Genomic DNA, 24,629 nt, shown 5'->3' with positions numbered 1-24,629 from the left:
CTGTCCCTCAACATCCATACTAATAATAAGGGGGTTCATGACTCTTAAAAAGGAGTTAGGCAGGAAAGTTAGGGGGTTTTGAGTCTGCCTGGAAAGACTCTGAGGTCATCCTACCCTAGATAGGGGCTGCCCTAATCCACCCACAATTAGGCAAGCCAAAAGCATTTTTTAACTCTTACAAAGAAACAAGACAGTTTAAGCCAGTCACTCATACCTGTGCAATGAAGACCCCAACAACCTTCAACTCACCTGAGTCTCATTATACCATCATTATAATATGACGCATATGCCCAGAAGTTCATTAATATCATTATAACAGACTGAATTCTGGAAAAAAACATGCGCAGAAAGCAAAATGATGAATCACTGAGTCCTGTCAATCTTAGTTGTCAATCATGGAAGCCCACCTCTCTAAGAAAACCACCCACGGCAAATAGGGCTAAAATCCCCAAAGATTTTGTTACCAAGCCTTCTGAGCCATGCTTCTTCTGCTTCCACTCCTTTTCCTTCTAATAAAATTTTACTGTATTTCAGTGTCTTGCTCAATTCTTTGTTCGAGACATCAAGAACCTGGACAACACGCCGGGAGAGGATCTCCGCTCTCCGGTAACAGGGCCAGCCCCAACACAACTCTTACCTGTGGGTAGAGCCAACTCCCACAATTAGTCAGCTTGAGCGTTAATCTCATCCACTGATCTACTAACAACAATAAAGGCTTGGCGACAACAAAAGATCACACACAACCCACACAAAGATCACATCCAGAGCTCCCAGCATAAGGGATCAGGGAGAGTGTGCCACTGGGCCACACAAGACACCTTCCACATTCAGGCCATCATGCCAAGGCTGAGAGATGAAACAAATATTCCTGACATATAGACACAAACACAGAGGCTAATAAAATGAGAAAACGATGAAACATGCCACAAATGAAAGAACAGGAGAAAATTCCAGAAAATAAGCTAAATGAAATGGAAGCAAGCAACCGACCAGAGACAGAGTTCAAAATAATGGTTATAAGAATGCTCAATGAACTTATGGGAAGGATGGATGAGCACAATGAGAAACTATAAAAAAGAACCAGACAGAAATGAAGAATACAATAACTGAAATGAAGAATACACTAGAAGGATTCAACGGTAGATTGGATGAAGCAGAAGATCGAATCGGTGATTTGGAAGACAAGATAGCAGAATACACCCAATCAGAACAACAAAAAGAAAGAAAGAATTTAAAAAAATGAGAGTTTAAGAGAACTCTGGGACAACATGAAGCGTAAAAATATCCAGGTCATAGGAGTACCTGAAGAAGAAGAGAGAGCAAGGGGTTGAGAATCTATTTAAAGAAATAATGACAGAAAACTTCCCTAACCAGGCAAAGGAATTAGATATACAAGTTCGGGAAGCACAAAGAGTCTCAAATGAGGAATTCAAACAGACCTACACCAAGACACATCATAATTAAAATGCCAAAGGTCAAAGACAATCTTAAAAGCAGCAAGAGAAAGGAAGTTAGTTACTTACAAATGTACCCCAATAAGAATGTCTGCTAACTTTTCAATGGAGAGTTTGCGGCCAGAAGGGAATGGCAAGAAATATTCAAAGTTATGAAAAACAAGAATCTACAATCACAAATATTCTATCCAGCAAGGCTTTCGATTAAAATGGAAGGTGAGATAAAGAGCTTCCCAGACAGGAAAATCTTAAGGAATTCATCACCAACAAGCCAGTATTACAAGAAATGTTAAAGGGTCTTTTGTAAAAAGAGGAGGGGTAAAAAAATTAGAAATAACAAATATGAATAATAAAATGGCAGTAACAATGTAATCACTTTAAATGTAAGTAGATTAAATGCTCTAACCAAAAGACATAGGATAACTGAATGGATAAGAAAACAAGAAGCATGCATATGCTGTCTACAAGAAACCTACTTCAGATCAAACGACACTCACAGACTGAAAGTAAAGGGATGGAAAAAGATATTTCACGCAATGGAAATGGAAAAGAAAAAGCTGGGGTAGCAATACTTATATCAGATCAAATAAACTTTAAGACAAAGTCTATATAGTAAGAGACAAAAAAAGGGCATTACATAATGATAAAGGGATTGATAAATCAAGAGGACATAGCCCTAGTAAACATACATGTACCCAACATAGAAGCACCTACATACATAAAGCAATTATTAACTGGCATAAAAGGAGAGATCAATAGTAATACATTCATAGTAGGAGACTTTAACACCATATTGACACCAATAGACAGATCTTCTAGGCAAAGAATCAACAAGGAAACAATGGGCCTAAAAGACACACTAGAACAAATGGACTTAATAGATATTTTCAGAGCATTTTACCCCAAAGCAGCAAAATATACATTCTTCTCAAGTGCACATGGAACATTTTCAAGGATAGACTACATGTTTGGATACAAAACAAGTCTCAGTAAATTTAAGAAGATTGAAATCATATCAACCATCTTCTCTGATTACAATGGTATGAAACTAGATATCAACTACAAGAAAAAAACTAGAAAATACACAAATACATGGAGGCTAAATAACATGCTACTAAACAATGAATGGGTTATTAATGAGATCAAAGAAGAAATCAAAAGATACCTGGTGACAAATGAAAGTGAAAACAAAACAACTCAAAATTTATGGGACACGATGAAAGCAGTCTTAAGAGGGAAATTCATAGCAATACAGGCCTACTTTAAGAAACAAGAAAAAGCTCAAATAAACGATCTAATCTTATACTTAAAAGAACTAGAAAAATAACAGGATACAAAGCCCAAAGGGAATAGAAGGAAGGAAATAATAAAGATCAGAGCAGAAAAAAATGAAATAGAGTCTAGAAAAACAATATAAAAGATTAATGAAACCAAGAGCAAGTTCTTTGAAAGGATAAAGAAAATCGATAAACCTTTAACTGGATTCATCAAAAAAAAAGAGAGAGAGAGAGAGAGAGAAAGGACCCAAATAAAATCAGAAATGAAAGAGGAGAAGTAACTACAGACTCTACAGAAATACAAAGGATTATAAGAAAATACTCCAAGCAATATTATGCCAACAAATTGGACAATCTGGAAGAAATGGATACATTCCTAGAAACATAAATCTCCCAAGACTGAGTCAAGAAGAAACAGAAAATCTGAACTGACCAATTACCACCAATGAAATCAAATCAGTAATCAAAAACCTCTCCAAAAACAAGTCTTGGACCAGATGGCTTCATAAGTGAATTTTACCAAACATTCAAAGAAGAATTATCACCTATTCTTCTCAAACTATTCCAAAAAATTCAAGAAGAGGGAAGGCTCCCTAACTCCTTTTATGAGGCCACCATTATCTTGATTCCAAAACCAGGCAAAGACATTACAAAAGAAAAAGAAGACTATAGGCTGATATCTCTTATGAACATAGGTGCAAAAATCTTCAACAAAACATTAGCAAACTGAATTCAGCAATACATTAAAAATATAATAACACCATAATCAAGTTGCATTTATTCCTGGGATGCAAGGTTGGTTCGATATCCGCAAATCAATTAATGTGATACACTACATTAACAAATCAAAATATAAAAACCATATGATCATATCAATAGATGCAGAAAAAGCATTAGACAAAATCCAGGATCCATTTATGATAAAAACTCTTAGCAAAGTGGGAATAGAGGGAACATATCTCGACATAATAAGGGCCATAGATGATGAACGTACGGTTATCATCATACTCAATGGGGAAAGGCTAAAAGCATTTTCCTTAAGATTGGGGACAAGACAAGGATGCCCACTTTCACCACTTCTTTTCAACACTGTATTGGAAGTCTTAGCCACAGCAATAAGACAAGAAAGAGAAATAAAAGACGTCCAAATTGGAAAGGAAGAAGTAAAAGTCTCATTATTTGTTGTTGACATGATACTATATAGCGAGAACTCCAAAATTTCCACCAAAAAACTGTTAGAACTGATCAATGAATTCAGTAAAGTAGCAGGCTACAAAATAAATATTCAGAAGTCAGTGGCATTTTTACACACCAATGATGAACTTTCAGAAAGAAATTAAGAAAACAATTACAAATGCATCAAAACCAATAAAATACCTAGGAATCAAATTTACCAAGGAGGTAAAAGAACAGTTCTCAGAAAATTGTAAGTCATTGAAAAAAGAAATTGAAGAAGATACAAATAAATGGAAGCATATACTGTGCTCATGGATAGGAAGAATCAACATCATTAAAACGGCCATACTACCCAAAGCAATCTATAGATTCAATGCAATCCCTATCAAAATACCAAAGGCATTTTTCAGAGAGCTAGAACAAATAATTCCAAAATTTATATGGAACCATAAAAGATTCCAAATAGACACAGCAATCTTGAGAAAGAAGAATAAAGTTAGAGGTATCACACTACCTGATATCAAACTATGCTACAAGTCTACAGTAATCAAAACAGCATGGTACTGGCATAAAAACAGATATATTGATCAATGGAACAGAAAAGGGAGCCTAGAAATAAATTCACGTCTGTATGCTCACTTAATATATGACAAATGATGCAAGAAAATACAATGGGGTAAAGACAGTCTTCAATAAATGGTGTTGGGAAAATTGAACAGAGACATGCAAAAAAATGAAATTAGACCACCTTATTACATCATACTAGAATAGACTCAAAATGAGTCAAAGACTTCAATGTAAGACCCAAACCATAAAATTTCTAGAAAAACATAGGCAGCAATATCTTTGATATTGCTACTATTAATTTTTTTTTCATTTATATCTCTTCAGGCAAGGGAAACAAAAGAAAAAATAAGCAAATGGGACTACATCAAACCAAAAAGATTTTGCACAGCAAAAGGAAACCATCAACAAAACAAAAAGACAACCTACTGAATGGGAGATTTTCGCTTATGATACATCTGATAAGGGATTAATATCCAAAATATATAAAGAGCTCATACAACTCAACAACAACAAAAGAAAACAAACAATCTAATTTTAAAAATGGGCAGAAGCCCTGAATAGATATTTCTTCAAAGTGGAAATACACATGGCCAATAGACATGAAAAGATGCTTGAGGTCACTAATTATCAGAGAAATGTAAATTAAAACCACAATGAGATATCACCTCACATCTGTCAGAATGGCTATCATCAATAAATAAAAAAATAACAAGTGTTGACAAGGAAGTGGAGGAAAGGTAACCCCCATACACTGTTGGTGGGATTGCAAATTGGTTCAGCCACGATGGAAAATAGTCTGGAGGTTCCTCAAAAAATTAAAAATAGATCTACCTTTTGATCCAGCAATTGCACTTCTGGGTATTATTCCAAAGAAAACCAAAACAATAATTTGTAAAAATCTACACATCCCTATGTTCATGGTAGCACTATTTACAATAGCCAAAATATGGAAGCAACCTAAATGCCCATCAACAGATGATTGGACAAAGAAGTTATTGTTCATATATACAATAGAATATCACTCAGCCATGAAAAAAATGAAATCCTACTATCTGCATCGACATTGGTGGACCTAGAGGTCATTATGATGAGTGAAATAAGTCAGACAGAGAAAGATAAATACCATATGATTTCATTTATATGCGGAATCTAAGGAACAAAAAGAACAAACTAATCGAAAACAGACTCACAAATATAAAGAACGATCTGGTGATGGCCACAGGGGAGGGTGGTGGGGGGCTTGGAGAAAGGGTTTAAAAAGTACAAATTAGTACTGATAAATGGTCACAGGGATGGAGAGCACAGCATAGGGAATGCAATCAGCAGTAATGTAATGGCTATGTGCAGAGCCAGAGGAAAGATAATCAGGGGGATCGTTTCATAGATATCCTCCTCAGGGTTATATAGGACAGGGCAGGATGGATAGCAGTACTGGGGTATAATCTGCCATAGAAAAGGAGAAAATGTCTATCATGCTTTCTGCCATGAGGCAACAGCCTGTCCAGGAACCAGGCATTCGGGACGGGTCAGACAGACAGTCTCTGAGGGGATTTTTGTGAAGTAATTTCTGTTCTGCCCCAGATCTGATAGGTCTGGCAGCATTCAGGAGACAGTCACATCATGAAATAGTCTTTCCTCTACACTAGCCAACACAGATATTATTCTTTACACTTTTGCCAATGTGACAGACAAAAATTTCTGTCTTATTCTACCCGAAATTTTATTTTCACTAATTATATTTCATCACTGGTGGTGGTGTGCATCTTTTCATGTTTATCCTTCTGTGAATTCTGTTTATAAATTTTCCTATTTTTCTTTTAAATCATGTGTCTGTTGGGTCCTCCAGGAAGCAGATGCTGAGATAGAGTTAGGAGTGTAAAGAGTTTCTTAGGAAGTACTTTTCATGTGAAAGGAAAAGGGAGGAAGCAGGATTGGGCAAGGGAGCCATTGGTATACAATGCAGATTGCCAGTCAAAGCATCCTACATTGGGCAGAGGTTGGTAGGCCCTCATGCCAGTGTTGCTCAGCCATTGGTGGGATCTACTCCAAGAACAGTGTGACCCTCAGGTTCAAAGTTTTAGTGAACCTGAAGGAGTCAGCAGCTGAATGCCATTAGTTAATCATACTCCACAGATTGCCTTTTTCTTCCTGGATTGTAGCTTTTCCGTATATATAAAACAATTATTAGTCTTTTCTTTTATAAATGTTTCCTCTTGTATGTTCTGGCTTTTGTATCTTTATTAGACATACCTCCCTCACACTGACATTATAAAAATATCCTCCCATATAGTCTTCTAATATATTGAGACACTTTATTTATAAACTATTTTATATAATGTGAATCATAAATATAGGTCCCAGAGGTATGAATTTTCTATATAGATATCCACTAGCCCAATAGCCTTTACTGAGCTCTTGGTCTTCGCCACTTATTTGGCAAACAGTTTTAATCTTACATTACTGAAGGCTGTACTTTAGTCATCCAGAATCCACAGGAGTGATATGATAGATAAAAATGAAAGAAAAACCACAACTTCCAAAATATACCGACTCACAAAACAGATAAATTCTACCAAACCAAAACTATGACATTTATCACGAACTCCCTAAATTAAAACTCTTTTAACATTAGTTTGTTCTAACAGACCCATGTGTTCCAAGAACACAAACTAGCCCAAGAGTAACAAACAAATATGTATATTCTGAAATAAGACCACTGTTACATTAAGTCTGTAGTTTATAAATTCTGAATAATCCATGCCAATACCATCCTATGACTAACTCCAGCCCCCAAACATACCCTAACAACCCTCTAGCTCCATTCTGAGATGCCTCACACACTTCCTTACATACAATGTATGTTCTCCTTGACTGCAGAGTAATAAATCTGTCTTTAACTACAGGTGTATTCCTGATGGTCTTTGGGCAATGGCATTGTCAATTTTTTTAAATCATAAATTTAAACCTGAAACAAAAATAATACTACTCTCTTAATAAACTGAAAAAGATGACAATTCCTTGAAAAGGGGGAAGAGGATGAGAAGCAGTTAATGGAAGACATGACCTTAGACAATAGCCATAGGCTGGACAATGCAGGAGAATTCTGCTTTAGACAGTGAGCACCAGAAAAAAGGTTTTCTTTCCCCGCGGTGATGAAGCCAAGAACAGGAGCAGCCCAAGGACAAACACATGGGAAAATTGGAGCACTTTATCAAAATCGAAAACATTTGTTCATTAAGACACTGATAAGATAATGAATAGGCCGAGACAGAAAATAACTGCAAAACATACATCTGACAAACATATATCTGTCTCTAGAATATATAAAGCTATATAACTTGATAATAAGATAAGAAGCTCAATTAAAAAATGGACAAAAGATCAAAACAGGCACTTAACCAAAGAATATAAAAATAGCAAAAGAGAACATGGACAACATGCAGCATCAGTCAAATAAAATTCAACCCAATGAGATATCTCTTCACACCGACTAGAATAGCTAAAATTTAAAAGGCCATCTGTACCAAGTGTTGGTGAGGGTGTGGAACTGTCATTGCTAGTGGCAAAGCAAAATGGTACAGTTCCTTTGGAAAACAGTATGGCAGTTTCTCACAAAGTTAAATATTCACTTACCATATGACTCAGCAATTCCATTCCTAAATATTTACCCAGGAGAAATGAAAGCTTTAAAGACCATACTTGAATGTTCATAAAGAGCTTTATTCAGAAGCAGCTTTTTGGCTCCTTCTGCAGTGTCTGTCAGTTTTGGCTCCTCCCCTTCACTCTAGCCTCCACCATGTCCATGAGGGTAACTCAGAAGACTTATAAGGCATCCACCTCTGGTCCCCGGGCCTTCAGCAGCCACTCATATTTGAGTGCTCCCAGCACCCGTATCAGCTCCTTGGCCTTTTCCCGGGTGGGCAGCTACTGGGCTGGCCTAGGCATCAACATGAACCTGGCTGGGGGTTACGGCGGGGCTGGAGATATGGGGAGCATCACAGCTGTCCAAGTGAACCAGAGCTTGCTGAGCCCCCTGAAGCTGGAGGTGGACCTCAACATCCAGGCCATGCATACCTAGGAGAAAGAACAGATCAAGACCCTCAACAACAAGTTCACTTCCTTCATCAACAAGGTATGGAGCCTGGAGCCGCAGAACAAGATTCTGGAGACTAAGTGGAACCTTCTGCAGCAGCAGAAGACAACTCGCAGCAACATGGACATCGTGTTTGAGAGCTACATCAACAACTTTCGGTGGCAGCTGGACACACTGGCCCAGGAGAAACTGAGGCTGAAGGCAGAGTTTGGCAACATGCAGGGGCTGGTGGAGGACTTGAAGTACAAGGATGAAATCAACAAGCACACAAAGATGGAAAATGAATTTGTCCTCATTAGGAAGGATATGGAGGAAGTTTACATGAACAAGGTACAGCGGGAGTCCTGCCTGGACGGGCTAACCGATGAGATCAACTTCTACAGGCAGCTGTATGAAGAGGAGATCTGTAAGATGCAGGCCCAGATCTCCAACATGTTCGTGGTGCTGTTCATGGACAACAACCGCTCCCTGGACCTGGATGGCATCACTGTCAAGGTCAAGGGCAAGTATGAAGATTGCCAACTGCAGCCGGGCTGAGGCTGAGACCATGTACCAGATCAAATATGAGGAACTGCAGTTATTGGCTGGGAAGCACGGGGATGACCTGTGTCACATGAAGACACAGATTTCTGAGATGAACTGGAACATCAGTCGACTCCAGGCTGAGATTGAGGCCTCCAAAGGCCAAAAGGCTTCCCTGGAGGCCGCCAAGGCTGATGCTGAGCAGCGTGGGGAGCTGGCCCTTAATGATGCTCAGGCCAAGGTAGCTGAGCTGGAGGCTGCTCTGAGAAACTCCAAGCAAGACATAGCCTCGCAGCTGCGTGAATATCAGGAGCTCATGGTCCTGGATGTGGAGACTGTCATCTACTGCAAACTTCTGGAGGGCAAGGAGAGCCAGCTGGAGCCTGGGATGCAAAACATGAGTATCCATACCAACACTACCAGTGGCTACTCAGGTGGGCTGAGCTTGGCCTATGGGAACCTCACAAGCCCTGGCCTCAACTACTGTCTGAGCTTCCAGTCCAACTTCGGCTCTGGGGGAGGCGGGGCACTCTGGCTCCTTCAGCCGCACCAGCACCAGCTCCACCAAGACCGTGGTTGCAAAGAAGATTGAGACTCATGCTGCGAAGCTGGTTTCTGAGTCATCTGACGTCCTGCCCAAGTAAATGGCTACCATGGTCTCTCCTGGCCTCCGAGCCTGTGGGAAAGGAGCTGTGCAGAGGAGCCTCTGGCACAGGAGACCTGCCTAAAGCTTAGCCTCAGTCCTCAGCCCAACCCTGGGTGGGGAGTCTACTGCCTGGGGGCCCACCTCTTACCTAAGTCAAGTGTTTCTTCCAAAATAAAGTCTCAGCTGGCTCTGTCAACCCTTAAAAAAAAAAAAGAAAGAAAGAAAGAAAAAAGAAAGAGCTTTATTCATAATAAAGCTGAAAACAACTCATAACCATCTACTGGTGAATGGAGAAATTGTAATAGATACATAGAATAAAATACTACTAAACAATCAAAATAAGTACTGCTTATATAAGAACATGGATGAATTGCATAATCCATATGCTAAGTAAAAGAATCCAGACAGAAAGGACTACATTCTATATTATTCCATTCATGTGATATTCTGGAAAAGGCCATCTTATAAAGGCAGAAAACAGATCAGTGGTTGTCAGAGGCAGGTGGCATTGGTGAAGGGATTAGTGCAAAGGGCCACGAAAAAACTATGGGGTGATAGAAATGTTCAATGTCACGACTGGTTGTGATTATACAAATGTATACGTTTTTCAAAACTCATCAAATGATACAATTAAAATAGTAAATTTATTGTATGTAGATTATATCTAAATAAAGCTAATTTAAAAAAAAAGCCATTCCTTATCGAAATTACAGAAGCACACATCCTTGGGCCCAATAATAACATTTTAAGAAATTTATTCTATAGATATACTCACACACAAGTAGAACAGTTATGTACAAGGTTATCATGGCATTGCTTGTGATACTTCATTTAAGAGGAACAAGGTATTCAGGGTGTGGGGATGGGTGGGAGACTCTTTGCTTTCATACTTTTTAGATTTTGAATCACTGAATTATTTGTTAATAAAAACAAAACAGTAATTTTAAAAGCAATTTCCATGGTCCAGGTAAGAGATGCTGGTGGGCTGGCCAAGGTCCTCTGCACCTCGAGTTAGCTGCTTATTTATCATGTGGCCCCAAGCATGTGATTCCCTCTCCATCTCTACATCTGTGAAATGCCTCCTTGTTCCAGAGCCTTCTCACTGCTCTGGCTGAATATCAACCCAGATGTTTCCAAATCCCAGGACATTGTAAGAACTTTTTCTTCTGGGACTTCACATCCTCTAAAGGTTCGTTCTTTGTGCTGGTCTTTTCCCTTTAACTAGGTGGAGGGCACCCCAAGGCAGGAAACATAGAACTTAGGTGTCTTTGATGCCAACACATGGCCTGGCGGGGGGTGGGTGCTTCGGATGCTATTTGACGACATAACCACCAGATGGCAGCATAGCTCTTTCCTGGAGGCCAAGTCTAAGACACTAGGTCTGCCTACTACTGTAGCCACGAGCCATATAATGGCTATTGAGTACTTGAACTGCGGCTAGTCCCAACTGAGATTGTTTCACATGTAAAATACACATGGGATTTGAAGTCTTAGTACAAAAAAAACCACAAAGTATTTCATTAACAATGTTTTTATGTCAGTTACATGTTCAAAAAACATTTAGATTTATTGGGATAGGTAAATTTTCTCACCTGTTTTTACTCTTTTCAATGTGCCTACTAGAAAATTTAAAATTACATATGTGGTTCACATTATATTTCTATTGGACAGTGCTGTGCTAGATCCTCTGTAACACCTACCAGCAGAATCGGTAGAGAGCCAAGGAGATAATGCCCCTGCCTCTGTCCCACTTGTGGCATGTGAATGTCATAGAACTACTTTACCATCACAGCAGAGCCAGTCCCAGAGGTCTATGTACGTCAAAGCCCAGAGAACAACAAAGGGACTGCTCCTCCCCTTGGGTCAAGTCAAATGGGGAATCCATGTGGAAGAAGGCAGACCCAACTGGGCACTGGCAGTGTTAGCCAACATGCAACACTTCACCTGTATTCTCTCAATCACCCCTCACAGCAACCCAATTTCAATAAAGAAATGGGATCGAAAAAGTGGAGGGACCTACCCAAGTTCTCCAGTGGGTGACTCATAGAACTCTAACCAGACGTCACTAGATGCATACTTTCTTCTTCTGTGTCTCACTGCTGTCCTCGTGAGCTCATCAAAGCCTCAAAGAGGGGAAGGAACTATCCTTCCACATGCTTCCTACTGTGTTATAAATCTGGACTGCAGTCACCTCTGTTCTGTTCTTGGGTCGCCTGTGCTTTCTTGAAGGCATAAACTGAGTGGCTTACCTCTTAGGTGATACCCACACATTTGACAAGTGGAGAGCAGCTTGTTTGCATCCTCAGACCACATTGTGAATGGAATGTGCTAGAGCAGCAGTCTTCAATCTTTTTGGCACCAGGGACCAGTGCTTCTATGAGAGTGATCTGAGGTGGAGCTAAGGCAGTGTTACTAGTGCTGGGGAGCGGCTACAAATACAAGTGAAGCTTTGCTTTGCTCCACTCGCCCACTGATCACCTCCTGCTGTGCGGCCTAGTTCCTAACAGGCAACAGGCAACAGACCAGTACCGGTCCACAGCCTGGGATTGGGGTCCCCTGTGCTAGAGGGAAGACTATTCCAAGGGGAGGTCAGGGCAGAAGTCTTTACTGAGGGCTGGCTTCAGAATGCCAGACTTGTGCCCGTGTACTTTTCTTACTTTATCTAATTTAATCCACATGGTAACCCTCCAAAGTAGATGCTTTTACCCCCAATTTACAGTTCAAACTGACACATAGATTTCTGTGTGGACAAGCAGAAGTTGAAATCTTGCAGTCATATTCTATGTCTTCTTCAGGGCTTCAGGCTGTGGTGTTTCAGCAGTGTGAGGCTGAAGACAGTACTTTTCTGACAGTGGGTAAGGCTGGGCCTTCCAGAGACCGCGAGGGGAATGATGTGGGACAGGGATCCTGAGAGTGTACTCCAGACCGAGTGACCTCTGAGACAGATTGAAATCAGACTGAAGAAGCCTTGCAGGGTATGCAGATGGCCGTGTCTTTACCTCTCAAACCAATTTTGTGGATTCCCTTTCACCTACTGAACGAGAACTAGGCATCTTAGACCTGTGCTCGTGGTCTGAATCATCCAGCTACAAATGATACTCCAGCCTCACCTTTCACAATGCACACCTTTCATGTATCCAACAGCTTGCTCACTGCTTCCCATATATGCCACCTTGCTTACCTGTCCCCTGGTCTTTGCTTCCATCATTTCACCCCCTGAAAATGTCCCACACAACCTACAATGGCCCTCTCATTTTTGCCTGTCCTCAGCTTACTCATCATTCAAGGCACAGCCAAGGCACATATAGCGAAACATAACAATAAGGCATGTTTGACAGGTAAGTGTTGTCAAGGACTGTCAGGAGCCTTGAATGCTAGCTGAAGATGTGGAGAGAGTTCCTGACATTCAGGAACAAACAAAGCTTTGGGGGCAAGGGAGAGACTTTAAAAGGGTGGTTTTTTAGAATATGTAACAAAGGTGAGGAGGAGCCCAGGGAAGCTATTCAGAGACCACAGAACTCAGTGATTCCAAATGATGCTTTTTGCATCACAGACTTGGGCTTCAGCCTAGCCCTGATGCAAACTTATTGCATGGCCTTGGGCAAATCACTTTCAGCATTCCAGATACAGACCACAAAGATGGCATTTAATTTTACAACTCTTTGAGATTATATGCTGTCTTTATCACTGGTTTATAAACAAACTGAGGCTTTGGGATGTTATACTATTTCTCTAACATCATACAGTAGGAGCTGGAGTCAGGAATCCACAGGCCATAGCTATAATAAGGATAGCACAGATACCTAAAGTGCTCAGGCTGGGTATCTCAAATAGTAAGCTCCTGTTGAGAAATGATGGACTTAAACCAGAAAGTGGAAGTACCAATGGAGAGAACACCTGGGTTCCATAAATACTGAAGCAGTGGGGAAAAAAAGACTTTATCATTAGTAATAATGTATACATGTTGATTGTGCATTTTCACAGAGCTCATTCACATCCTTTATTCCAGAAGAATCTCCCAAGAGACACGTGAGCAGACAGGGCCAGGAATTTCACCCGTTTTGCAGGTAAAAAAATGAAGGCATTTCTAATAGGGGGCAGTGCCATTTCCTACATTACATTTTCCCAGTGCTTTTCCCATTGCTGTATGAGTCAGGACACTGTGGTTGTAATGAGGTGAACCAGACTCAACTCAGCTTAAGCAAAAGGAGGAATTCAATGGAAGGATGATGGGGCAGGAATGCTTCATAATATCAGAGACAATTGGGACCAGGACTCAAAAGACATTAGGAATTTCCACTCTTGCTTAGAACATAGAAAGTCACAGGGAAATATCTCTCCAACCCTAACAACAAAAACAACAACAAAGCCAGATAACCTACAAAATCGTAGTTTTAAAAAAAAATGATGGTTTAACTCATCAGAAAGCTGAGGTCACCAAGAAATCTACTAAGCTAAAATATAAAAAGTGACAGACTCCTCTTGAAAGAAAAGGTACCTAAGTTATTTTATCTTTGAAAGGGCAGCAAGAATAAAAGGATAACATAGACATGAATATGAAATTTTGAAGGCCAAATATGGGCTGGTTTGAGAGTTTAAAATCTTCAGTAGCCTGAAGAGAATACTGAAAAAAAAAAAAAAATTGGCACAATAAAGGAAAACGAAGAGACCCCACAGGAATTCTGAGCCTTATACAGAATATGAGGCAACTGTGTTCTACAATCGTAAGAATTAATAGGGGAGCTAAGAAAGAACTGGCTGAAGTATGGGAGGGCAGTGTATGCTGAAGTTGGGGCAGAGTGGGAGAACTGAGCAAACTCTTAAGACACTTTGGGTCCTACAAACAGCCCAAGGCAATGGCAGTCTATGGCAGTAATCACCAAGAAAGGAAAGATTCTTGATCCAGACATGGCCTCAGTGTGAGGATTACGAGACAGAAACTAAAATAACTATGATGAGTATTTTAAGAAAAATAGTGAAAAGGAAGGATAATATGAACAGTGGGGAATTTTACCATACAGATAATTTTTTTTTCAAAAAGAGCTAAAAGGAATTACTAGAAATAAAAAAACACATCAAATAAGAATAATTCTTTTGATGGACTTCCCAGTAAGACAGAGAGGAAAGAATAAACTTAAAACATATCAGTAGAAAATACTCAAATAGAAACACACAGAGTAAAAAGTGTCAAGAAAATCATTTTTTTAAAAAATGAACAATACATCATAACCAAGTGGGTCTATCCCAGAAATGCAAAATTCATTTAACACTTGAAAATCAATATAAACCTCATATTAACAAGCTAGAAGAGAAAAAAAGATCATTTCAATAGACGCAGAAAAGCACGTGACAAAATCCAATTCATTCCTGATTTGTAAAAATTCTCTTCAAACTATAAATAGAAGGAAACTCCTCGACTTGTGATACCTACAGTTGATATCACACTGAATGAAAGCTTTCCCTCAAACACCAGAAACAAGACAAAGATGTCCACTTTTACCATTTTGATTCAAAATTAAATTGGAGCCCAGTAGACTAAATGTAAAAAGATTAATAAAAAGCATAAAGAATGGAAAGTAAAAACATCTTTATTCACAAACGATGCAATCATCTATGTAGAAAATCCAATGATTAATTCTGATGAAATGAATAAATTTAGCAACTTGCAGGAAACAAGAAAAAAAATCCTATTTTAAATAAAGAACATTTTTATAAAGAAATCCAGAAACTGAAATTTGAAAGACAATAATATTTACAATATCATCAAAAGTATACAATTCTGAGGGATAAATACAACAAAAGATATTTGAAGACTTGAAAATTACAAAACATCACTGAGAGGGATTAAAAAAGACCTTGTTCATGCATAGAAAGACTCAAAGTTGTTAAGATGTCAATTCTCCCCAAAATGATCTACAGATTCAATAAAAGTCCAATCAAAATACTGAAAGGCATTTTTGTAGAAACTGACAAGCTGAGTCTAAAATCCATATGGAAATGCAGAAATTTAGGAGTCTACAGCTTTTTAAAAATAGAACAAAGTTGTAAGTCTAAGGCAATCTAATTTCAAGACTTACTATAAGGCTATAACAAGACAATGTGATGTTGACATCAAGAGAGACAATTAGTTAACAGACTAGAATTCAGAGTATAGAAATAGGTACACACACAGAGAGAAAACTGAATTTTGACAAGGATGCAAAGGCAATTTAGTGGATAAAGGATGATCTTTTCAGCAAATAGTGCTATAATAATTATATACCCATATGCAAATAAAAAGATCAATCCATGCCTTACATCATATTAAAAATTAACACAAAATATATAATAGACCTAATTGAAAAACCTAAATCTATAAAACTTAGAGTAGAAATTCAGCAGTCATAGGAAACAAGATCAAACATAAAATCAATTGCATTTCTACATACTAACAAAACTTTTTAAAATTAAAAACACAATACCTTTACAATTCTTCCAAAGAAAAATTCCATATAAATCTAACAGAACAGAATCTGTATGATGAAAATGACAAAAGGCTGACAAAAAGAATCAAAGAATACCTAAATAAATAGACATACCATGACTATGGACTGAAAAACTCAGCATAATATTTTAAAGATTTCAATTACACTGAAATTGATCTGTAGGTTTAATGTAATTCCTATCAAAATCTCAGCAACATATGACAACTATATTTTAGTATTTAAAATCCTAGCAAGGTTTTGTAAATTTATTCTAAAGTTTAAATGGAAAGGCATAAGATCTAGAATAGCTAAAACAATTTCAATAAAAAGAAGTGAGACCTTACTATATAGTTACAGTAATCAAGACAGTGCAGTGTTGATAGAGGAACAGATACATACATCAACAGAACAGAATAGAGAACCCAGATAGATCCCAAATATACAGAACTGATTTTTGACAAAGGTGCAAAAGCACTGTAACTGAAGAAGGACAGCCTTTTTTGGCAAATGGTGCCGAAGCAATTAGACATCCATGGGGGCGGGGGTGGGGGGAGGAATCAACCTTAACCTAAACAGTATTACATTTATATAGAAATTAACTCAAAATGGATCATAGACTTAAATGTAATACATAAAACTTTTGCAAAGACAAAAACAAAAACAAAACAAAACAAAAAATCAGGAGAAAGCCTTCAGGACCTAAGATGAGGCAGGACTTAAGCACAGAATTCTTAATCTTGACACAAAAGGCATGATTTATAAATGGAAAAATTGATAAATTAAACATAAATCAAAAATTTAAACTTTTACTTTGTAAAAGACCCTGTAAAGAGAATGAAAAGACAAGTTACAAGCTGGGAGACAATAATTTCAAATCACGTATTCAACAAAGGACTTGCATCTAGAATATATAATGAACTGTGAATACTCGAAAGTAAAAATAAATAAATCAACTTTTTGAAAGGTCAAAAAACATGAACAGACATTTCACTAAAGAGGATATAAAAAGTATATACAGATGGCAAATAGCACATCATTAGCCATTAGGAAAATACAAATTAAAAGCACTGAACACTTTACAGAATCAGCAAAATAATAGTAGTAGTAACACAAAATGCTGGTGAGGATGTAAAGTAACTGGATTTCTCATATATTGTTTATGGGAATGTAAAATGATACAGTTACTCTGGGAAAGGATATGGCAGTTCCTTACAAAACTAAATTTAAGCCTATTCTATGGCCAAGCAATTGTATTCTATAGCATTTATCACAGAAAACCAAAAATTTATATGCACACAAAAACCTGTACATAATTGTTCATAGCAGCTTTATTCCTAATAGCTAAAAATCAGAGACAACCTACTATCCCTCAATGGGTGAATGTTACTCAGCCATGTAAAGGAACACAACAACTTGTATGGAGCCAAGTGGAAAAATTCAATCTCAAAAAGTTATGTACTATATGATTCTATATTTATATATTCTTGAAATTTTAAAATTATAGAAATGGAGATCATATCACTAGTTACTAAGGAATAGGGATGTGGGAGGAAAGAAGGTAACTGTGACTATAAAAGGTTAGCATCAGTGATCCCTGTGATGGAACTATTTTATATCTTGATTGTGGTGTTGGCCATTTGAATTTACATGTGATAAACTTACATAAAACTACACACGCACATGCACACAAGAGCATGTAAAACTTGTAAAATCTAAGTAAGCTTGCTGGTGGATTGTACCAATGTCAATTTTCTAATTGTGATATTGTACTACAATTACGCAAGATGTTACTGTTGGGGAAAATGGGTGAAGGGTATATGTGATTCCTCTGTGTTATGTCTTATGGCTGTATGTAAATCTACAATAATCTCAAAATTAAAAGCTTACAAAACAACAAAAAACATAGAATAAAACACAGATAAATTCTGTATGACCTTTGGTTAAGCAAAGATTTCTTAGATAAAGCATTGAAAACAAAATCCACAAAAGAACCAATTAATAAATAGGTCTTCATAAAAACTGAAAACTTCTGATCTTCAAAAGACATCGTTAGGAGAATGAAAAAGACAAACCACTAGCTGGGAAAAAATCTTTGCAAATCAAATATCTGATAAAGGACTTGTCTCCAAATGTAGAAAAAGTGCTCAAAACTTAGTAACAAGAACTCAAACAACTCATTTTTAAAAAATGGACAAAAGTACAGCATTAGTCATTAGGGAAATGCAAATGAAAACCACAATGGGATATCATCACACACCTGCTGAAATGGTTAAAATTATGTGTTGTCAAGAATATAAAGAACTAGATGTCAGAAACATAGTGGAGTGAAAGACATCCCCAGATCTCTCCCCTTGACACAACAATAAACTGAACATCTAAAACTCAACAAAAAACACCCAAACTGCACATTAGCATGTCTGAGTGTGGGATCTGCACGTAAGAGCTACCACAGGTCAGAAACCCTGCAGTCGGGAGGCAGACTGGGAGAAACAAAGAAGCTGCTTCTCGCGGCCAGAGCTCCCTGTAGGAGGAGGGGGAGGGGAGTAGGAGTGGCAGGTTCCCTCAACTACCCTGCCTGGGAGAGCCGTGCGATCCACGCACTGGCACTGTCGAGGGATCAGGGCAGAAAGCAGAGAAGTCAAGATGGCAGAGAAGCAGGGATGGCAGAGAAACAACAGTTGATTTTTACTAGCCGCGGTTGCAAAACCAAGGCTGAGCCACAGCCCCCATTCTCCAACCTAGCGGGCCCCTCCCCCCATATCATCCAAGACCGAACACTGCGGAGCCCCAGGGGAATCTAAGTGAACGCTACCAAAACTGTCTCTGACACTGACAGGGACTGCAACTGACGGTAGCGAGCGTGATTAAACATCTATAAGAAAAAAAAAGGCACTATTAGGGCTTTATATAAAGCAAGGATCCAAGAGGCTTAGACATCACCTACTGGAACCAAGAGAAAATCACCTTCTTTGCAACAACCTAGAGAGATCTTTATATAATAAATCTTCTTTCTGGAAAAAAAAAAAGCAGAATACACTTCTATTAATGCCTGGGCGGAGAAATAGTCCATTAAACACCATGAACAACCAAGGTGACAAGGCATCTCAGAAAGAAAGAGATACTTGATCTTTGGAAAAATGGAGGAGTGAGAGACATCCCCAGATCTTTCTCCTTGAAACGACAATAAGCTGTACATCTAAAACTCAACAAAAAACACCCAAACTGCACACCAGCATGTCTGAGCATGGGATCTGTGCATAAGGGCTACCTTGGTGTCGGGCAGTGGACCGGAGAAATAAAGAAGCTGCCTCTCACAGCCACCGGAGATCCCTGCAGGAGGAGGGGGAGGGGAGAAAGAACACTGAGTTCCTGTGGCGAGTTCCCCGAACAGCCTGCCTGGGAAAGCTGCAGGGCCCAGTCATCAGGGAAGAAAGCAGAGAAGTGCGATGGGACCGCAGAGGAACAACAGCTGATTTTTGCTGGCCGTGGTTGCAAGACCGATGCTAAGCCGTAGCCACTAACCCCCAACCCAGAGGGCCCCTTGCCTCATACCCTCTGAGACCGATCACCGGAGAGCCCCAGGAGAATCTGAGCAAATGCTGCTGAGACTGTCGACACTGACAGGGACTGAAACAGGGTAGTAAGCATGATTAAATATCTACAAGAAAATTTAAAAACCGTTAAGACTTTATATAAAGCAGGGATCGAAGAGGCTTAATCGTCACCTACTGGAAACCAAAAGAAAAGCGCCTTCTTTGCAACAGGCTAAACAGAGACCTTTATATAATAAATCTTCTTTCTGGAAAAATAGTAGAATACGCTTCCATGAATGCCCAGGCAGAGAAATAGTCTATTAAACACCATGAACAACCAAGGTAACAAGGCATCTCAGAAAGAAAGAGAAAAATCTCCAGAAAATAAGCTTACAGACATATGCAACTTAAGTGACAGAATTCAGGATGGTACTTCTGAAAAAACTCAACGAGATCCAAAATAACTCATGTCAACAATTTCAGGAATTGAAAAAACAACTAGATGAACAGAGCAAGGAGACTGAAACCCTCGAAAAGAACTAAATCGAACTTCTGGAGATAAAGAACACACTGCAAGAGTTGAAAGATGAAATAACAAGCTTGAGAAATAGAGTCGACCAAATGGAGGAAAGGAACAGTGATATGAAAGACAGAAATCTAGAAATGAATCAGAAGGAAGAAGAGAGAAACCAAAGAATGAAAAATATTGAAAGAGAAATTCAAGAACTAATTGATACCATCAGGAGAGGAAACATAAAAATAATGGGCATTCTCGAAGGAGAGGAAAAGGAGCAGGGACTAGAAAGCATTTTCAGACAAATAGTTGACGAGAATTTCTCAAATCTAAGGAATGAGCTGGAGCTTGGAATTCAAAAAGTCAAGAGAACACCCAATTATCTCAACCCAAAAAGGCCTTCACCAAGACACATTGTATTAAAATTATCAAAAATTAACGACGAAGACAGAATTCTCAGGACAGCCAGGGGAAAGAAGACGGTAATATATACAGGTAAACCCATCAGATTCTCCTCGGACTTCTCAGCGCAAACTTTACAAGCCAGAAAGGAATGGAATCAAATATTTAAATTATTAAGTGAAAGGAACTACCAGCCTAGAATAATGTATCCAGCAAAGCTCTCTTTTAGATATGAAGGAGAAAATAAGACCTTTCCAGACATATATAAATTGAGGGAATTCTCCACTATGAGGCCTGCTCTACAGGAAATACTGAAAGGTGTCAGCTCATCTAAAACAAATTGACAAAAAGAAAAAAAAAACATAAATAGGAGTAAAGTGACTATCAGGCAAATAGAAGCAGAGGAGTACAACCCTTACTAAGAACAGGGCATTATAAGCTTAAATAATAAGAAGAGAATTGTTATAACAAGATAGTAATAAATGTTCAGCATACATAGGAACAAATTGAGATAACAATTCAAAGATCCAAATTTGCAAAGGAGAATGGAGATAAAGCATGCACAGAAAAAAATGGACGACTATATATATATATATATATATATATATATATATATATATATATATATCGACTATATATATATACATATATATATGTATATCTATATATATAACTATCCTTTATATATATATATAACTATCCTTTACATATTCATAATGGTAACCACATGCCAAAGATTCAGAACCATTATATATAACATAAAACAAGAAGGACCAGAGGAAAAACCACAAAAGCCAACCAAAATAAAGAAAACAGAAGCACAAGGACAAGGAAGCAATGGAAACACCGAGCTGCCAGAAAGCAAAAGATAAAATGGCTATAAGAAGACCTCATGTTTCAATAACCACCCTAAATGTAATGGACTGAACTCACCAATAAAAAGGCACAGAGCTGCAGAATGGATCAAAAAACAAAACAACCATATGCTGCCTCCAGGAGACACATCTCAGTTCCAAAGGCAAATACAGACTCAAAGTGAAAATGATACTTCAAGCAAATGGCATTCAGAGAAAAGTGGGAGTAGCGGCACTAATATCGGATGAAATACACTTCAAAATAAAAAGGCAAAGAAAGATACTGAGGGACACTTCATAATGACAAAGGGAATCATGCGCCAAGAAGACATAGCACTTATTAATATCTATGTTCCCAATCAGGGAGCCCCAAAATATGTAAAGCAATTACTAACAGAACTAAAGGAAGAAACAGACCAAAACACTATCATAGTAGAGGACCTAAATACCCCACTGTTGGATATGAACAGATCATCCAAAGAGAAAATCAATAAGGAAATAACATCCTTAAATGACACAGTAGACCAACTAGACATAACTGACATTTACAGAGCCTTCCATCCCAAAACAGCTGCTTATACATCTTCTCTAGTGCACATGGAACATTCTCAAGAATAGACCACATACTGAGACACAGAGATAGCCTCCAGAAATAGTAGAAGCGAAGAGGAGGCATCTGAAAAAAATGCAAAGGGAAGAGCCTGCGGAAGTAACCGACTTAACTGGTTAAAACTGCTCTCTCCCCACCTACTGCCCAGTGCTCTTCAGCTAACATGTTTTCCCATAGCTACCTTCCCCACCTCAAGGACTCTCCGGCTCACATCTGTTGATTCATAGCTTGCTATCCAACTAATGTTCTTATCTCTGTAGCTGTGTAGGAATAACAAGACTGTGTAAAATTGCTTGTTATGTTACAATTAGAGCTCAGCCTTTGGATAGGAATCTGCTGAGGAGGTCCCGTCTCTCTGTTCAAGAATCCTATAATGGTGTTGGTAATGCCAAGGTTGGGGATTCTACAAAACAAACGACCTGTAAGATCAGTGGTCTGGAAATCCTCCCCGCTTGTAGCCCCCCACCCGAAGCTCCCTCTCCCATCCTGAGTCATGAAGCGCACGTGAAACCTCAGACAAAGGAATGACGCGTCCCTTGCATGGAGACTGCAAGGGCATATAAACTGTTAGAAATCTAACCAAAGAGAGATCGTGCTTTGGGTCTGTTGAATGCCCCATGCTCTCTGCCGGCAATAAATTCTCCTTCCTCTAACAAAGTTGTCTGAGCATCTGATTTCCTCTGTCGGATGTCATTTCCTACAACAGATTTCTGGTGCATTGGTCGGGAAGCAAGGAGAAACAGCGCCTGCATTTGGCGGACTTCGGGTACCCCATTGGGGGACCCCAACCCGCCCTGTAGACACACCCACTGAGTGCGCACTGGGGATTACCCTGTGTGGACACCTCACAATACGGAAAGAGAAGCCCTAACTGCTGGTCCCTGCAAGGATCAGGCAATGGAGGATCAAGAAAACTAAGACACGTCAGGGCCATGATAAGGAAAAAACAAGCACAGGGTAGCTAGCTCAGGTCCTGCCCCTGAGAAGGGAAGCCTGATCACCTCCTGAGGTCACCCGAGTACTCTACATTTGTTAGGGGAAACCATGACTTCACAGGGTGGAGGGTAGAATGTGATAGGTTAACACTGGGCAAAAGGAAAGCCCAGTGCCCCTCCAGAGAGTAACCAAGCACCCTCCACAGGTTAAGAGGAGCGACTGCTTACTCTCCACAGGTCACGGCCTTCCGAGGGGGGAAAGACAAAGGTCAGGGCCTTCCAAAAGGGAAGGAGGCAATGTTTTAACCTGGTGTGTGAATGAGTGAATGAATGAGTGGCCCAGTCGGCTTGACTTGGTCAAGTACAAATTTGTAGCTCCATGCCTAGGCATTCTTAAAGTCCCCTAGAGTCCACAGAGTTCGAGTGGGCTCATCTGCAGCTCCATGATGTATGGCATACGGTCTATGGCAGCACTGGACTAGTGTCTGATCGTAGGTCATAAAGCTGAGTCAACTACAGCCAAGCATCACCCAAGCTCCTTCGGGACACGGCCAGGTGAGCACCTGAGTGGTCTCCTCTTTGAGGAGGTACCCACCCTTGTCTTTGCATCACCAACACAAGGTGAGATACATGGGGGTGGGGAGGGCAATTAATTACTAATTCGGCTTAAGAACTGTCTACCTCCAAATGGACCTTTTGATATAGGGCCCTCTGTCAAATTATTTTCTTGAAACTTTAAGGTCTATTTTCCCCTCCATTAAGAAGCTCCCTAAGGCAAATATGTGGGGAGGTTCCTCTAAGCCAACTGTCTTAAATTGTATGTTGAAAAATTTTAAGAAAGGCTTCTCAAAGGATTATGGGGTCAAGCTGACCCCAAGAAAACTACAGGCTCAAATTACCTTTGACACACGTGACCAAACCCCTCTATGAAGCCGCAAAGGGGAGAGAACAGGAGCCCCTACTCTAGGAATCTACACAACAGATGGCCTTGAAAAGAAAAGGAAAAAAAAAAAAATCAAACGGGCACTCGCTAACGCCCCTGGACTAGAACTCCCAGATCCATGCTGCTGTCTCCCATTCCCCTTCTGCATTTCCAGGTGGCACCAGCACTACACCACAGGATGCATACACAATCCTCTCCAGGTGAATTACATGCTTTCAGATTCAGACAGCAAGGATTGTGTTTCTTGGTATCTTAGGGGTTAAAGTTCAATTCTTTTGCCCAGGCAGTCCAGGTTCAACTTACGGTGAGTGAAAAAAATATTTTTCCTCCTTCCTCACCAGTGGCACAAACACTTCCCAGCTTGTGCCTTGGAGGGAAGGTAAAAACCACAGCCCCACAGCCTGACTGTGCATGAAATACTGCAGCAGCAATTCCTCACAGAGGGGACCCAGAGGGAACCTTCCTCCTTCCAAACGAACAATAGGAAGGGGAATCCAAAAGTTTAGCCTGTAAACGGTTCACTAAACTACAATACTATCCTCCAATTAGATCTCTTTTGCAAGAAGCTGGAAAATAGGAGGAAGTCTCCTACATACAAGCTTCTATGCTCCTTTATCAAGACCCAGACTTATTAGATGG

At 39.3% G+C, this 24,629-nt stretch overlaps 1 protein-coding gene across 1 annotated transcript; it reads left to right on the top strand.

Moving 5' to 3' along the window:
- The first annotated feature begins 5,481 nt into the window (after window positions 1-5,481).
- Window positions 5,482-9,927, top strand: LOC120613102 (keratin, type II cytoskeletal 8-like). The gene is given in 3 exon segments (XM_039875726.1): window positions 5,482-9,082; window positions 9,084-9,618; window positions 9,620-9,927. Coding segments are annotated over 3 exon segments (1,554 nt in total). The 5' UTR covers window positions 5,482-8,177; the 3' UTR covers window positions 9,734-9,927.
- Window positions 9,928-24,629: the final 14,702 nt, after the last annotated feature.

Source organism: Pteropus medius, unplaced genomic scaffold, assembly GCF_902729225.1.
Source record: "Pteropus medius unplaced genomic scaffold, Ma_sr-lr_union100, whole genome shotgun sequence".
Lineage (NCBI taxonomy): Eukaryota > Metazoa > Chordata > Mammalia > Chiroptera > Pteropodidae > Pteropus > Pteropus medius.
This window is presented reverse-complemented; position numbering and strand designations above follow the sequence as displayed.